Source organism: Portunus trituberculatus, chromosome 9, assembly GCF_017591435.1.
Source record: "Portunus trituberculatus isolate SZX2019 chromosome 9, ASM1759143v1, whole genome shotgun sequence".
Classification (NCBI taxonomy): Eukaryota; Metazoa; Arthropoda; class Malacostraca; order Decapoda; family Portunidae; genus Portunus; species Portunus trituberculatus.
In genome coordinates, this window is record NC_059263.1 from 4,922,501 (window position 1) to 4,937,500 (window position 15,000).

At 40.5% G+C, this 15,000-nt stretch overlaps 1 protein-coding gene and 1 long non-coding RNA gene across 6 annotated transcripts in view; one reads left to right on the top strand and one right to left on the bottom strand.

Annotated features, from left to right (window-relative positions):
* The window catches only part of LOC123501329 (extracellular protease inhibitor 10-like), a 22,774-nt gene that overhangs the window by 6,396 nt on the left and 1,378 nt on the right, over nucleotides 1-15,000 (top strand). For 2 of the 5 annotated variants that reach the window (XM_045250108.1, XM_045250109.1), the window contains exons 3-9: nucleotides 3,143-3,289; nucleotides 4,687-4,875; nucleotides 5,608-5,763; nucleotides 6,964-7,176; nucleotides 8,554-8,694; nucleotides 9,635-9,790; nucleotides 12,003-15,000. The exon at nucleotides 12,003-15,000 is cut by the window's right edge and continues 1,378 nt beyond it. In XM_045250108.1, coding sequence (XP_045106043.1) covers nucleotides 3,143-3,289; nucleotides 4,687-4,875; nucleotides 5,608-5,763; nucleotides 6,964-7,176; nucleotides 8,554-8,694; nucleotides 9,635-9,790; nucleotides 12,003-12,166 — 1,166 coding nt within the window. In that variant the 3' untranslated portion in view covers nucleotides 12,167-15,000. Of the gene's footprint in view, nucleotides 1-3,142; nucleotides 3,290-4,686; nucleotides 4,876-5,607; nucleotides 5,764-6,963; nucleotides 7,177-8,553; nucleotides 8,695-9,634; nucleotides 9,791-10,490; nucleotides 11,478-12,002 lie in introns of those variants that run through there. The other 3 variants (XM_045250110.1, XM_045250111.1, XM_045250112.1) reach the window with 2 other exon arrangements.
* LOC123501330 lies at nucleotides 10,581-12,039 on the bottom strand. Its single transcript, XR_006673603.1, has 2 exons — nucleotides 11,715-12,039; nucleotides 10,581-11,122 (listed from the first exon to the last, which is right to left on the bottom strand). It is a non-coding gene; the product is annotated as an uncharacterized LOC123501330 (long non-coding RNA).

Consider the following 15,000-nt stretch of genomic DNA (forward strand, 5'->3'; position numbering starts at 1 on the left):
GGTTCCTACTCGATCCTTGCCACTCCATGCTCCAAGGACTTGATGAAGATTTTGGCCGCCCTTGACTCCTCTGACGCCACACACTAAAGCTCGTATTCTCAAACGCTTCTGTACTTCACCTCCAGCATTTGAAAAAGCTTAATCTAAATTGACACGAGTTTTTAAGGTGTTTTTACGGTTCTAGAGGCAGAGTGACAAGATTTCTACATTACTACCTGGAGAAACAGTCTTGAAAACCCCGCCAGTCATTTCTGTGGCCTTGGTAAAATAGTCGTGGTGAGAGAGCAAAGCGTTTCTGAATAGGGGCCTAAGACAGACAGATGAACAAACAGATAGGTAAACATAGATAAACATGCATATAGGTAAATTTACAGACCACAACAGAGAACAAAGTCATTAAACTAACATTATTAACCCCTTCAGTACTGGGACACATTTTTTTACCTTGAGATTTGTGTACGATTAGACCATTTTATTGACATTAGGAAGGGTCTATAGTGGTCAGAAGATTAATGGCCACAGTATTCACTATTTCAATTACCCACAATAGTTTCTGAAGCTGTCTAAAATCACCAGAACGAATATAGAAACACGTAATTTTTTAAGTAAGAGGGGAAAGTTGGTCAAGGGCAAGAAAAATAAGGCCCACTTAATTACCAGCCCCAAGAGATAGGGACAAATGGTTAAAGAGGAGAGATAAATAGACATTATTAAATTTACAGATAGATAAATAGATAGATAGACAAACTGATAGACCACACAGACAACAAACCAACATTAAGATAGATGGACAGACTGATAGACCACACGTAGCAAACCAACATTAAGATAGATAGACAGACACATTACAAAATTTATAGGTAGATAGACAGATAGACAGATTGATAGACAACACAAACAAAAATCAAACATTAAGATACATAGACACATTACTAAATTTAGAGAGAGAAAAAACTGTCTTACTCAACATTTAACCCTTTCAGCACCATGTCACGTTTTCATATATATTCTGGTTACTATTTATTGATTTTATTCAGCTTCAGAAACTCGTATGGGGATTAAAATAGTGAAGATTCTGGACCACTAACCTTCTGACCTCCATAGAACCTTGCTAGTGTAAATAAAACAATCTAATCACACCCAAAACTCCTGGTAAAAACGTGTCTCTTCGGTACTGAAGGGGATCTCACTTTAGTTCCCTCTTAGATATGAATAATAATCTGTAAGTGTGGTCAAATCATTCTCTCTCTCTCTCTCTCTCTCTCTCTCTTGTATCATTCCTTCTCCTCTTAGATACTGGGATGCATTTTTACTACAAGTTTGGGTATGATTAAACGGTTCTATTTAAATTAGGAAGCGTCTATGGAGGTCAGAAGATTGATGCGTAGAGTCTTCACTATTTTAATTCCCACATAAGTTCTTGAAGGTGTATGAAATCACCACATGGTCATCAGAACAAATATGAAATCACGTCATGCGCCCGTATTCAGACACACCTTCCCCTCTCACTACGACAATTTTCCAACGCCACAGAGACAACTAATCAGGTTTTCAAGACCGTTTCTCCTTTTAATAAACTAGAAATCTTGCCAGTCTGTCACTAGGGTCATAAAAAATACTCTTAAAAACACGAGTATCTTCAACTGGAGCCTTCGGAAAGTAGCGAATGTGTGAGAGAGCAAAGCGTTTTAGAATCGGCCATGGTACTGAAGGGGTTAATAGCAAAACTAACGAGAACTCCACTTCCTGCACAGATAAACCCAGTAAATGTTGCGTTAATTGTCTTGCCTCGTGTCTATTAGTGAGGGAACACCGCGGAACACTTGTAAGCTTCCTGTGCCCTTGTCTCTGTCTCTGTCTCTGCCTCTGTCTCTGTCTCTGTCTCTGTCTCTGCCTCTGTCTCTGTCTCTGTCTCTGTGTTCAGGTGTCCTTCTTACTGAGCGTGACACGTGACAATGGACCTGGAAACTGGATAAGGTCACGTGATTCATTCTGGGAAAAAAAGGAAAAGAATTTTGTTTCTTTTTCTTTTAAGTTGTATTTGAGTGGTTGTTTATGATGTGTGTGTGTGTGTGTGTGTGTGTGTGTGTGTGTGTGTGTGTGTGTGTGTGTGTGTGTGTGTGTGTGTGTGTGTGTGTGTGTGTGTGTGTGTGTGTGTGTGTGAAGTGATTTTTGATGTTATGACAAGTAATTAATATTTATGATGCTTTAAATCTTAATGTACATGGCAGGACAGGTATGTGTGTACGTGTGCGTGTCTAGGGTACACTCACACGTACACACACACACACACACACACACACACACACACACACACACACACACACACACACACACACACACCTGGCCTACAATAACACTGATAATACAAGGCAGCATCCTCTTTCAGTCTTGAGATGTTATTTACTAACATCATAACTTCTTTTTTTGTGTTTTCTCCAGTTTTTAAAGGGATATAAATATCTTGGGTTTCCCTCAAGCACAGGACCACCACCACCACCACCACCACCACCACCACGACTATTATTAACAACGACTACTACTACTACTACTACTACTACTACTAATGGAAATGCAAATCTAACTTTTATTTCGCTGAGAGAATGAAAAAAACAAACAAACTGATTTTAGATTCTTGGTTTAACTTTCTTTTTTTCATTCCACTTGTTTACTTTCTCACTTTTAACTTCATTTGTATCTTGTGAAATTTGTCTCTCTCTCTCTCTCTCTCTCTCTCTCTCTCTCTCTCTCTCTCTCTCTCTCTCTCTCTCTCTCTCTCTCTCTCTCTCTCTCTCTCTCTCTCTCTCTCTAACTTTCTCTCTTATCCTTTGCTCTCCAATATTCACCCCTTAACATTTCCCTCCCCTCCTCTTTCTTTCCTCTTATATTCCCTCGTCTTTCCCTAACTTTTCTCTTCCTCCCCTTTCTCTTCCCTTGTGTACCCCTAACTTTTCTCTTCCCCTTCCTTTTTCTCACCACTAATCAACACTCTGACTAACTTTTCTCTCCCCTATTCACCTCTTGTCTATCCCTAACTTTTCTCTCCCCTTCTCTTCCTCCCACTAACCACCCCTTAAACTTTTCTTTCCCCCTTCCTTTCCTCTCTAATCTTCCCTTTTCTGTCCCTTCTACTCCTCGTCAGGGCGAAGAATCTGCCCGGACAGCTGCCCTGACACCTCACGCCCTGTATGCGGCACCAACAACGTGGTGTTCAGGAATGAGTGTTACCTGCAGAGGGCCGCTTGTACCACCTTCCCGGGACTCAGAAAGCTCAGAGACGGGCCTTGTGGTGGGTACAGAGGCCGCGGATATAGGATCGAGTCGTATTTAAGCTTGCATTCTCTAACATTCCCGCGCTTCACCTCCACTATTTCGAGAAGGGTTATTTAAATCTATATATGTCTTTTCAAGGTGTTTTTTTACGGTTCTAGAGGCAGATTGATATGATTTGTGTATTATTAACTGGGGAAACACTCTTGAAAAACACGCTAGTTATCTCTGTGGCCTTGGAAAGTGGTTGTGGTGAATGAGCAAAGGGTTTCTGAATAGTGACTTCAGAAACGCTTTACTTCCCGACTCGCTCATCACTTTCATGTACGTGCGTTATAATTCTTCGTAAAGTTGAGCTCTACGTCCGTTTTCATTACAGTGACTAACCTTCGACGGCTTAATATTTCTTTTTCTTTTTCCTTTTATTCTGACTGATTTATTTTCCATCACGACTTGAGACATTTGATTTTTCTCATCACACGCTTATCGATCTGTCCTTCTCTTCTTCATTTTGACCTGGATTTGCTTTCTACTGATTGTTATTGTTGCTTTGTTATTGTTGCTTCCTTACGGCTATCTTAATCTTGATCTTGCAGGTAAGTGGCACAATTCCGCCTGAGATGTACCTCAAATAACACTAACACGAGTAAAAAAAAGAAGAAAAAAAAAAAACTAATTCTGCTTGATATTTTCACTTACACATTTTTCTTTCTTATTATTTTCAAGTCACTATTTTTTTTTTACCTAATCTTGATCTTGAGCTTGACATTGATACCAGTAGGTTTTTATGTCAACATCATCAACTCCTTCACTACCATGACGCGTTTCCACATTTATCCTGCCTTTTATTTGTTATTTTTTTACAGCTTCAGAAACTCGTGTTGGGGATTAAAATAGTGAAGACAGGCCATTAATCTTCTGACCTCCATAGAGTCTTCCTAATGTCAATAAAATGGTCTAATTGTGCACAAATCTCAAGGTAAAAATGTGTCCCAGTACTGAATGGGTTAGAAGAGTGAAGACTGTGGCCATTAATCTTCTGACCTTCATACACTCTCTTAACTCCTTAAAAGTACTGAGTCGCATTTTTACATTGAGTTTTGGGTATGATTAGACGATATTATATACATTAGGAAGGGTCTGTGGAGGTCAGAAGATTAATAGCCAGAGTCTTTACTGTTTTAACCCTCACATAAGTTTTTGAAGCTGTACAAAATCAACAAATAGTAAGCAGAATGAATATGAAAACGTGTCATGCTACTGAAAGGGTTAAAATAGTGAAGACTGTGACCATTTATCTTCTGACCTCCATAGATCTTTCCTAATGTCAATAAAATGGTCTAATCGTACACAAATCTCAAGGTAAAGATGTGTCCCAGTACTGTAGGAGTTAATATCATTCCTTCTTCCTGGCAGTGGGTCAGCGTGGCACCTCTTCCTCCTCTACTCCCGCGAGGTGCCGTGAGGAGTGTACCAAGATCTACCTGCCTCTGTGCGGATCTGACGGCAAGACCTACCAGAACCGATGTCTCTTTGATCTCGGCAACTGTCGCAACGCCCAGGAGGAGAAGCCCCCAATTACCATCAGGAGAGAAAATGCATGCGGTAAAAAAAACTAAGTCTTTCCTTTAATGTTAACGTTTTCTCTGATTAAAATTCACAGAAAACCGATACTCTTATTATTAGACACCTTATACAGTACTAAGTTCATTCAGTTCAGACCATAGAGGAGAGGGTCAGAAGGGCGAAACGTGACAGTCTCTAATTACAAAAATAGTCCTTCTGGCCATCTATCATCCCTATCCATAATAATGTCATTACGGACCTGCTGTACCATGATGCATATTTATATTCATTTTGCTTACTATTTGGTGATTCTATACAGCTTAAACTTATGTGGGGGATTGAAATAGTGAAGACTGCGGCCATTAATCTTCTGACCTCCATAAACCTTTTCTAATGTCAATAAAGTCGTACAAAAACCTCAAAGTAAAAATGTGTCCAAGCACTGAAGGGATTAAAGTAGTGAAGACTGTAGCCATTAATCTTCTGACCCCAATACACCCTTAAAATGTCAATGTCAAGGTAAAAATGTGTCCCAGTACTGAAGGGGGTTAAAATAGTGAAGACTGTGGCCATTAATATTACCCTTCCTCATGTCAATAAAATGGGCTAATCGTACACAAACCTCAAGGTAAAAAAAAAAAAAAAAATGTCCCAGTACTGAAGGGGTTAAGCTTGTGTCGAGAAGGTGGGTGGCAAGGTCCATCTTCCTCCTTTGCTGTAGTTCCCTTTAATGCAACAATGAAGGCATCGATATCTTATTTTCTTCTATAGAGGTGGAGCAGGTGCAGGACATCTGTTACAGGGAGTGCCCGGACACCTACGAGCCAGCGTGTGGGTCAGACGGCGTCACTTACCATAGCAAGTGCGAACTCTCCATTGCCATGTGTCAGGACGAGAGGGTTGGCCTGCACCACGAGGGCACTTGCGGTGAGTTAAACCTGTCTGCTAAATCCTTCCTGCGTTACTCCACTGTTTGAAAAGCCTCTGTTTGAAGGTACACGTGTTTTCAAGAGTGTTTTTATGGTTTTTCTAAATACTAAACTTCTGTCCACATCTTCACTGTTTGAAAAGCCTCTATTTGAAGTTACACGTGTTTTCAAGAGTGTTTTCATGGTTTTTCTAAATATTAAACCTTTCTGTCCACATCTTCACTGTTTTAAAAGCCTCTATTTGAAGTTACACGTATTTTCAAGGGTGTTTTTATGGCTCTTCTGAATACTAAACTTCTGTCCACATCTTCACTGTTTTAAAAGCCTCTATTTGAAGGGTGTTTTTATGGTTCTGAGGGCAAACTAACTGGTTTTCTACGCTGTTAAAAGAAGAAATAGTCATGGTTGCGATGAAAGAACAAAGTGTTTCTCTATACAAAAAGCTTTCTGGACACACCTCGTTTCAATAGCCTCTACTTGAAGCTACGCGGGTTTTTAAGGATGTTTTTATAGTTCTAGGGACAAATTAACTAGTTTTCTACACTGTTAAAAGGAAAATAGTCTTGATAAACCCGCTGATAATTTCTGTGGCCTTTGAAAACAGTCCTTCCTTGGCCTTCATGATCCCACACTCCTTCATTCATTGTCATATTCCTTCGGCCACTTTAACTTCCTCTCCTTCATAATCCCACATCCTGTCATAGTCCTTCACCGTCACCTTGTAAATCACCACTCCTTCTTTCACATTTCCTTCACTATCTCCTTCATCCTATCCGTTTGTAAACCTCCACTCCCTCCTTTCCTTCTCCTTCCTTCTCCTTCACAATCCTTCCATTGCTTCCTTCAGTCTATCAATTTGTAAACTTCTATTTCCTTTTCCTCCTCCTCTTTCACAATCCTTCCTTTACCTTCATTATATCAATTCATAAACATCCACTCCTTCCTTCCTTTTCCTTCACAGTCCTTCCATTACCTCATTCATTCTCTCATTTTGTAAACCTTCACTCCCTCGTTCTTCTTCACATTCCTTCACATACTTCCTTCATTCTATCGATTTGGAAGCCTTCACTCCTTTCTCCTTCACATTCCACCCATTTCCTCCTTCATTCTATCAATTTCCAAACTTCCACTTTCTTCTCCATTCTCTTTCAACATTCCTTCACATACCTCATCAATTAACGTCCTCTTCCTCCTACAGCGGGTTTCAGCGGCACAGGAGCAAGACGTCCTTCACAGAGAATGTCCTCCGGCGCCTCCTCCTCCGTGGTGAGCGAGGGCTGCGCTGACACCTGCACGGGAGGGTTCCGGCCTGTCTGTGGCACGAACAACCTCACCTACGGCTCTGACTGCTACCTCAAGCTGGCCCAGTGCCGCTACCCTGGCCTGGAGAAACGCAGTGATGGAGTTTGCAGTGAGTGTTGAGCTGGGTTGGGTTGGGTTGTTAGGTTAGGTTAGGTTAGGTTGGGTTGGGTTGGGTTGGGTTGGGTTGGGTTGGGTTGGGTTGGGTTGAGTTAGGTTGGGTTGGGTTGGGTTGGGTTGGGTTAAGTTAGGTGAGGTTGATAGGTAAGGTTAAGTTAGGTCAGGTAAGGTAATTTAAGTAGGATTGTGGTATGGATGTAAAGTTGCTATTTATCATTACATTTTCTACTACTACTCTCTCTCTCTCTCTCTCTCTCTCTCTCTCTCTCTCTCTCTCTCTCTCTCTCTCTCTCTCTCTCTCTCTCCACACATGTCCTTTTCGCTCCCTGCACTTCCTTCCGACCTTCACCATGACAGACTAAACTCACTCACTCGCACCATTGCCTCCCCTCTCTCTCTCTCTCTCTCTCTCTCTCTCTCTCTGCAACCATTCATACTTCCCTCCTTTTGTATCTAACTGATTGCCTCTCCTTTCCTCCAAGTCATCCTCTCTCTCTCTCTCTCTCTCTCTCTCTCTCTCTCAATTCTTCGGCTCTTTCTTCTTCTTAACCTCCATTATTCCTTTTCCTTTCCTTCATTCACCTCTACTGTTACTGTTTCCTGTCTTTTTTGTTTGGTCCTACATTCCTCACTCCTTCCCACACTCCTTCCTCAGTCACACTATATCCTTCATTCCTTCCCATACTCCTTCCTCAGTCCTTTATTCCTTCCTGTTATCATCTTCCTTCTTTCTTATTTTGTGTCGGCTTTTATAAATTCCTCACTCGTTCACTGGTCTTCATCCTTCCTTCATTTTTCCTTCGCTCGCTTTTTTAAATCCTCATTTCTTCACGTTCATATTCTCCTTCAGTCATCTCATAATTTTTCTTTTCCTTCTTTCCTTCCTTTTGTTCATAATTTCCTGATCTACCTCATAACTTCCTTCTTCTTTTCCTTCCTATCTTTCTTCTTCTTTCTCTTTACCTTCTTTTCTTCCCATTGTCACCTTTCCTTCCCTAATCCCCTCCTCATTATCTTCTATCCTCCTTTAGTCATCCTCTCCTTCGTTACCTATTCACCATCCCTCCTACACTCTCCAATCCTCCTCTTTTTCTTCTCTATTATCTACCTATTCACCATCTCCCCATTATCCTTCCGTTCCTCTCCTCTTTTTCCTCGTTACTTTCCCTCCCTCTTTTTTCCTCTTCTTCCTTGTTACCTATTTACCTTCAAACTCCCCATTATCTTCCCGTCTCTCCCTCTCTTTCCATTCTACTCCCCTTTCCCTCCCTCTTCTTTATTATCTACCTATTTATATAACTACCTATCTTCCTTTTCCCTCCATCACCTTCGTCTCACCCGTGTCTAAATCTCTTCACGCCCTCCACAGCTAAGGACTGCTCTCTGCAATGCGACACCGCCAGGAGACTCGTGTGTGGTACTGACGGCATCACCTACACCAACGACTGCTTCCTTCTGCTGGCGAAGTGCAAGGATCCGGCAGTGGGGCGTGACCATGACGGGCCGTGTGGTATGTGTGGTTAATTTCACGTCTCTTCAATACCAGGACGCGTTTTCTTATTCAATCGGCTTACTGTTTGGTGATTTTGTACAGCTTCAGAAACTTGTGTTGGGATTAGAATGGTGAGGACTCTGGTCGTTAATTTGTTGACCTCTATTGACTGTTCCTAATGTTAATAAAATTGTCTAGTCATGCCCAAAAGTTCATGGTGAAAATGCGTCTCAGCTTGCCAGTAAAAGCAGTTCATTTTGGGGTGTTTCGTTTAAGAGCGTAAAAAAAAAAAAAAAAAAAAACTGGTAAGGCATTAGTGTTTGTTCAGATTATTCCGTAAGCTTTCGAACTAAAACAATTCACATATTAGTAAGCTGCTGAACAAATAAGACTGTGATGCAAGGGTCAACGGTCAGGGGTCAAGGGTCAGAGGTCAAGGGGTCAGAGGTCAGGGGTCAAGGAGGAAGGTTATTTTTAGGGGTGTCTGGATGGTTTAGGAAGGTTCTTGGGTGTTTTTTTTTGTGGTTCAAGTTGTATTAATTTAGGTTGGGTTGGGATTGCTGTTTTGAGGTGCCTCCTGTCTATCCTTCCCGTCACATCTTGATACTTATCGTGCATCAGCCACCCTTTCGTCTGTCCCTTCCCGTCACGTAGTACATACACATCTTCGAGCATCGTCTTATAATCTTACCCTCTTCATGTCTATCGTACATCGGCCACTCTCTCATCATTCCCTCCCGTTTCAAGGTTTCAAGACAATTATCCCTGACTTCTGGCTAAACTCTTATCATCTGTAAGGGGACTGGTAATCAAGTGGGCCTTTTTATTTATCTATTTTATTTTATTTTGTTTTCCTTGACTAACTTTATCTCTTGCATAAAAAAAAAATATATAACTTGATACTTATCGCTCATCAGTCACCCTCCAGTCACTCCCTCTCTACTTACCTCCGCTGCAGTGTTCGTGGAGAAGCCGGAGTGCAGGCCTCAGCGGTGTGGGGGACGCGGGCCGGCCATGTGTGGGAGCGACGGCATCACCTACGCCAACAGGTGCCTCTTTGACGCCGCCACGTGCCACAATCAGGGCCTCCTCAAGCTGTACGACGGATCCTGCAGTGAGTAGCGGTGGTGGTGGTGGTGGTGGTGGTGATGGTGGTGGTGGTTGATTTATCCATTTATTTATTTATTTAATCTCTTCAGTACCATGCCACGTTTTCATATTCATTCTGGTTATTATTTAGTGATTTAATACAGCTTCAGAAACTTATGTGGGGATTAAAATAGTAAAGACTCTGGCCATTAATCTTTTCTCCCCCCCATAGACCCTTCCTGATGCAAATAAAATTGTCTAATCATACTAAAAATTCATGGTAAAAATGTGTCTCAGTATTGAAGGGGTTAATTTCGCTCATTTTATTTATTTTTTTTTGTCTATCTTAAGTTCTTGATGTTAAGGGGAAATTATTTTTTTTTATTTCTATTTATTTATTCTCCATTCAGTTTTTTTTTTAAGGTAACTATTTCCTATTTCTGTTCTTTGGACCAGATATTTTTCTTTTATTTTATCTTTTTTTTCGTCCACGTCTATTTGTAACTTTCTGGTTTCTTTTCATTAAGCTTCAGTTTGTTGCTATTTTACCATTTCATTTCCCAGCTGCTTGTTGTTGTTGTTGTTGTTGTTGTTGTTGTTGTTGTATTTTGAAGCTTCACTGTTTCCTTAAGCTTCAATTTGCGTCCACATTTTTTTTTCTTATTTTTTTCTTTTATTTTTATCTCCCTTGCTTTCACTCACTGGATATTTCTCGCCACGCACAGGGCACTGAGGCACCCCAAGCCCCTCCACCACCCCCACTGTGAGAGCAACACTACCACCAGCACCACCAGCACCACGCCTCAGCACCGCACAGCCACCACCTGTCCACTGCAGCACAACCATCACCACCACCACCACCACCATGAGCACAGCTGCTAACTAGCTTACCACCAACACAGCAGCACCACCAATAGCAGCACCACAAGCACCTCTTTCAGCACCCTTTCATCCAAGGCGGTCACCAGCACACCAGCACCTCAGCACCTCAGCACTCAGCACGGCACGCTTCAAGTTCAGCACTTACCTGCTTCCTCGTGGCCCTCGTCAGCACCCTTCTTGGACCACAGCACCACAGCACACCTTGCACAGCCACCGCCGAGGACACAGCCTTAGCACAGCCACCTAGCACCACAGCCTGTAAAATGGCATAGATTAGAGCCTTTTCTTCTTCTTTATCCTTCTTCTTCTTTATCCTTCTTCTTCTTTTCCTTTTTCTCCTTCTCTATTTCCTTCTTTTCCTTCTCTATTTTCTTCTTCTCCTTTTCCTTCTCCTCCTCCTCCTCCTTCTACTCCTTCTCCATTTTCTTCTTCTCCTCCTTTTCTTCTTCTCCTCCTCCTCCTCCTCCTCCTCCTCCTTCTTCTCTTTCGTCCTTTTTCTCTTTAGCTTCTTACATTATGCAATCTATTTAACTTATAACTAATACACAGCTCTGCCAGCCACTACTACTACTACTACTACTACTACTACTACTACTACTACGAGTGTTATTGCTGCTACTAATGCTTTTTTCTTTCTTTCCAAGCTTCCCCTCACACGGTAATATAATAGTTAGTAGTGTGTAGATTGTATTAACACCTTTGTATAGTGCAATAACTTGTAATTAAGCTTTATTTTAATGGACGTTAGCTCTCTCTCTCTCTCTCTCTCTCTCTCTCTCTCTCTCTCTCTCTCTCTCTCTCTCTCTCTCTCTCTCTCTCTCTCTCTCTCTCTCTCTCTTCTTCTTCTTGTCCTTGTGTTCTGTTTGTCTTTCCTCTTCCTTCTCTTTCTTCTTTATCTTTATGTTCCTTCTCCTCTTCTTTGACCTTGTGCTATGTCTGCCTTCCTCTTCCTTCTTTCTCTCTTCCTTGTCTTTGTCTTCTTACTGTATGCTATTAACCATCTCCTCACGTTTCCTGTGTCCAACCTCGTCCTTATTCTCTTTGTATTATGAATATTTACTGACAACCTCCTCCTCTTCCTCCTCCTCTTAATTTATCGCTAACCTCACTCATCTCCATCTCATTCTCTTCCTCTTCCTCATTTACTATCATTAACTTCCTCTTCTTCCTCCTTATACCATTTACGTGTATCTACTAATCTTCACTTCTTCTTCCTTATACATCTTCTTCCTCCTAGTCAAATAACTCTTCCTCGTTTTCCCTCCCACACACTAATATCTCTCGTCACACTACGACTATTAATCAGACTACCAAACTAACCCTCTTTCTCCTCCCTGTCCCTCCGTCCACCCCAGAGCCGGACCCACGTAGGTGTGAGCGCTGTGAGGACAACACGAGGCGCCTGGTGTGTGGCAGTGACGGGGTGACTTACCTCAACCACTGCCACCTCACCCTGCAGGCGTGTTTCTCTGGGTACAATATCTACAAGCTGGCGAATGGGCCCTGTCTGAGACGCTGAAGAAGGCGATGAAGGAGTGAGGGATTGAGGGAAGGAGGGAGGGAGTGAGGAAAGGAGGGTGATGTTGGGAGTTGTGTGTCTAAAAAGGGTATTTGAGAAAAGTACTTGTTTCTTGTCCTGTTTGAGACGCTGACGAAGGCAATGAAGGAGTGAGGGATGGAGGGAAGAAGGGAGGGAAGGACAGAGGGAAGAAGGAGAAGAGAGGGAAGGAGGAGTCGAAAGGAGTATATAAGAAAGGTACTTGTTTTTAAGTTAAATTTGATAGTGGTAAAGGAATAAGGGTAGATTTCTATAGGTAATAAGGTTATGCTGGGTGTCTGTAGGGATATATAATAAAGGTACTTGCATTTTGGGTGTAATTTGATAGGGATAAAGAAATAAGGGTAGATTTCTATAGGTAATAAGGTTAATGTGGGTTTTTATAGAGGTAAATGAGAAATGTACTTGTAGTTTTTGGGATTTGAATTCGATAGGGAGTAACTTAAGGATAAATTTTGCTGGATGGATGAAAAAGAGTAAATTGAATAGGAGGCGATAAAAGGATGGGAGGGAGAGAGGGAGACAAGGATGATAAAGCTCGATAAAGTTTATGACCGTTGAAAATTGCGACTTAAAAGAAAAGGTAGATTGGATTCATAACTTTACCTCATCCCATTTTCCTTGTTTTTGTGAATTAATTGGACTCTACTTTTGATTTTTCTAACCTGGATGTAACTTTCCCTGCACTAACCTAACCTAACCTAACGTAAACCTAACATAGCATAACTTACACTGCCTTACATGGCCACCCCTCGCACAGCTAATCACTCTACCTGTCTCACCTCACCCCAGGGAAACACCCAAGGAACACTCACAACAAACAACACAGGTCACACTCTTCAGAAACACTACTTCGTGCACATCAACAACAGCAAGCAGAAAACACACCCAAGTAACTCTAAAGACAACATTACAACACTGAAATAAACACAACAATACCAACCACGACCACAACAACTGGAAAACACACCCAAGGAACACAACACAACACTGGCAACACTTTTCAGAAACAAGGCTACCTGCACTACAACACTTCTTAAAAACAACCACAACAACAACAACAAAAACTGGAAAACACACACCCAAGCAACACAACACAACACACAACAATGGCAACACTTTTCAGAAACATTGCTACCTAAACAACAACAACAACAACAACAACAACAATCATCATCATCATCAACACAACACTTACATTCACTCACACTACACACTTCAAACTTACAAACACTTTTTACTTGATCTGGAAATGGAATGGGTAAACTTGTCCACTGTTTTGTGTGTGAAATGGGGATAAGAATTGGTGGGAAAACTGGCTACTTTGGACACTTTACCATCCCTTACACTGAACGCAAGTGGATGATGAAAGAAGATTTGTGTTGAAAGTAAAACGAGTGAGTGAGCAAGTGAAAGATTTTAATGCAACAGAAAATAAATAGAAATATGAAAGGAAGAAAAGAAAGTAGAGAGAAGTATTGTGTTGGGAGAAAAAAGAAAAATAGAAAAGTACTAAAGATTTTGATGTGAATAATACGTTAGAAGGAAAATATGAAAGAAAAGAAAAGAATTGATTTTGATGAGAGATGATGCGTGAAAAAAATATATGAAAAAAGAAGGTAGAAGTATTGAAGAGTAAAGGAAGATAGGAAAAAGTATTGAATATTTTGATGTGATAGGTAATACGCCAGGAGGAAAATATGAAAGGGAAAAAAAAGCTGAAGAGAAGTATTGAAGATTTTGATGAGAGATGATATGTTAAGGAAAAAAAATATGACAAAGTTAGATAGAGAGGAGTATTATTGAAGATTTTTGATGTGATAGGTAATACATGAAGAGAAAAACATGAAAGAAATTAAGTAAATAGAAGCATTGCAGACTCTGATGTAAGATATGATACGTTAGGAAAAAAAAGAAGAAAAAAAAAAAAAAAGTAAAGAAGTATTGGATAATTTTGATATGATCGATAATACGTTTAGAAAAAAAAATGTTGATATAAATAAAATAGGATATAATGATAAATCTTTTTCATTATTGTCTGTTGCATATTTCTTGTTCACTTATTATTATTGTTTCATGTTGCTAGTTTTATCGTCTGTGTTAAGCCAGTATTCTGAAACGTTTAGCTCTCTCACCATCACTGCTCTCAAAAGACTCCAGTTGAAGATACTCGTGTTTTTAAAGGTGTTCTTATAGTTCTGGTGATAAATTGCCAGTATTTCTAGTTGGTTAAAAGGAGAAACTGTCTTAAAATCTCGGCTTTCTGGTGATAAATTGCCAGTATTTCTAGTTGATTAAAAGGAAAAACTGTCTTAAAATCTCGGCTTTCTGGTGATAAATTGCCAGTATTTCTAGTTGGTTAAAAGGAGAAACTGTCTTAAAATCTCGGCTTTCTGGTGATAAATTGCCAGTATTTCTAGTTGGTTAAAAGGAGAAACTGTCTTAAAATCTCGGCTTTCTGATGATAAATTGGCAGTATTTCTAGTTGATTAAAAGGAGAAACTGTCTTAAAATCTCGGCTTTCTGGTGATAAATTGCCAGTATTTTTAGTTGATTAAAACGAAAAACTGTCTTAAAATCTCGGCTTTCTGGTGATAAATTGCCAGTATTTTTAGTTGATTAAAAAGATAAACTGTCTTAAAATCTCGGCTTTCTGGTGATAAATTGCCAGTATTTCTAGTTAATTAAAAAGATAAACTGTCTTAAAATCTCGGCTTTCTGATGGTGATAGATTGGCAGTATTTCTAGTTAATTAAAAGGAGAAACTGTCTTAAAATCTCGGCTTTCTGGTGATA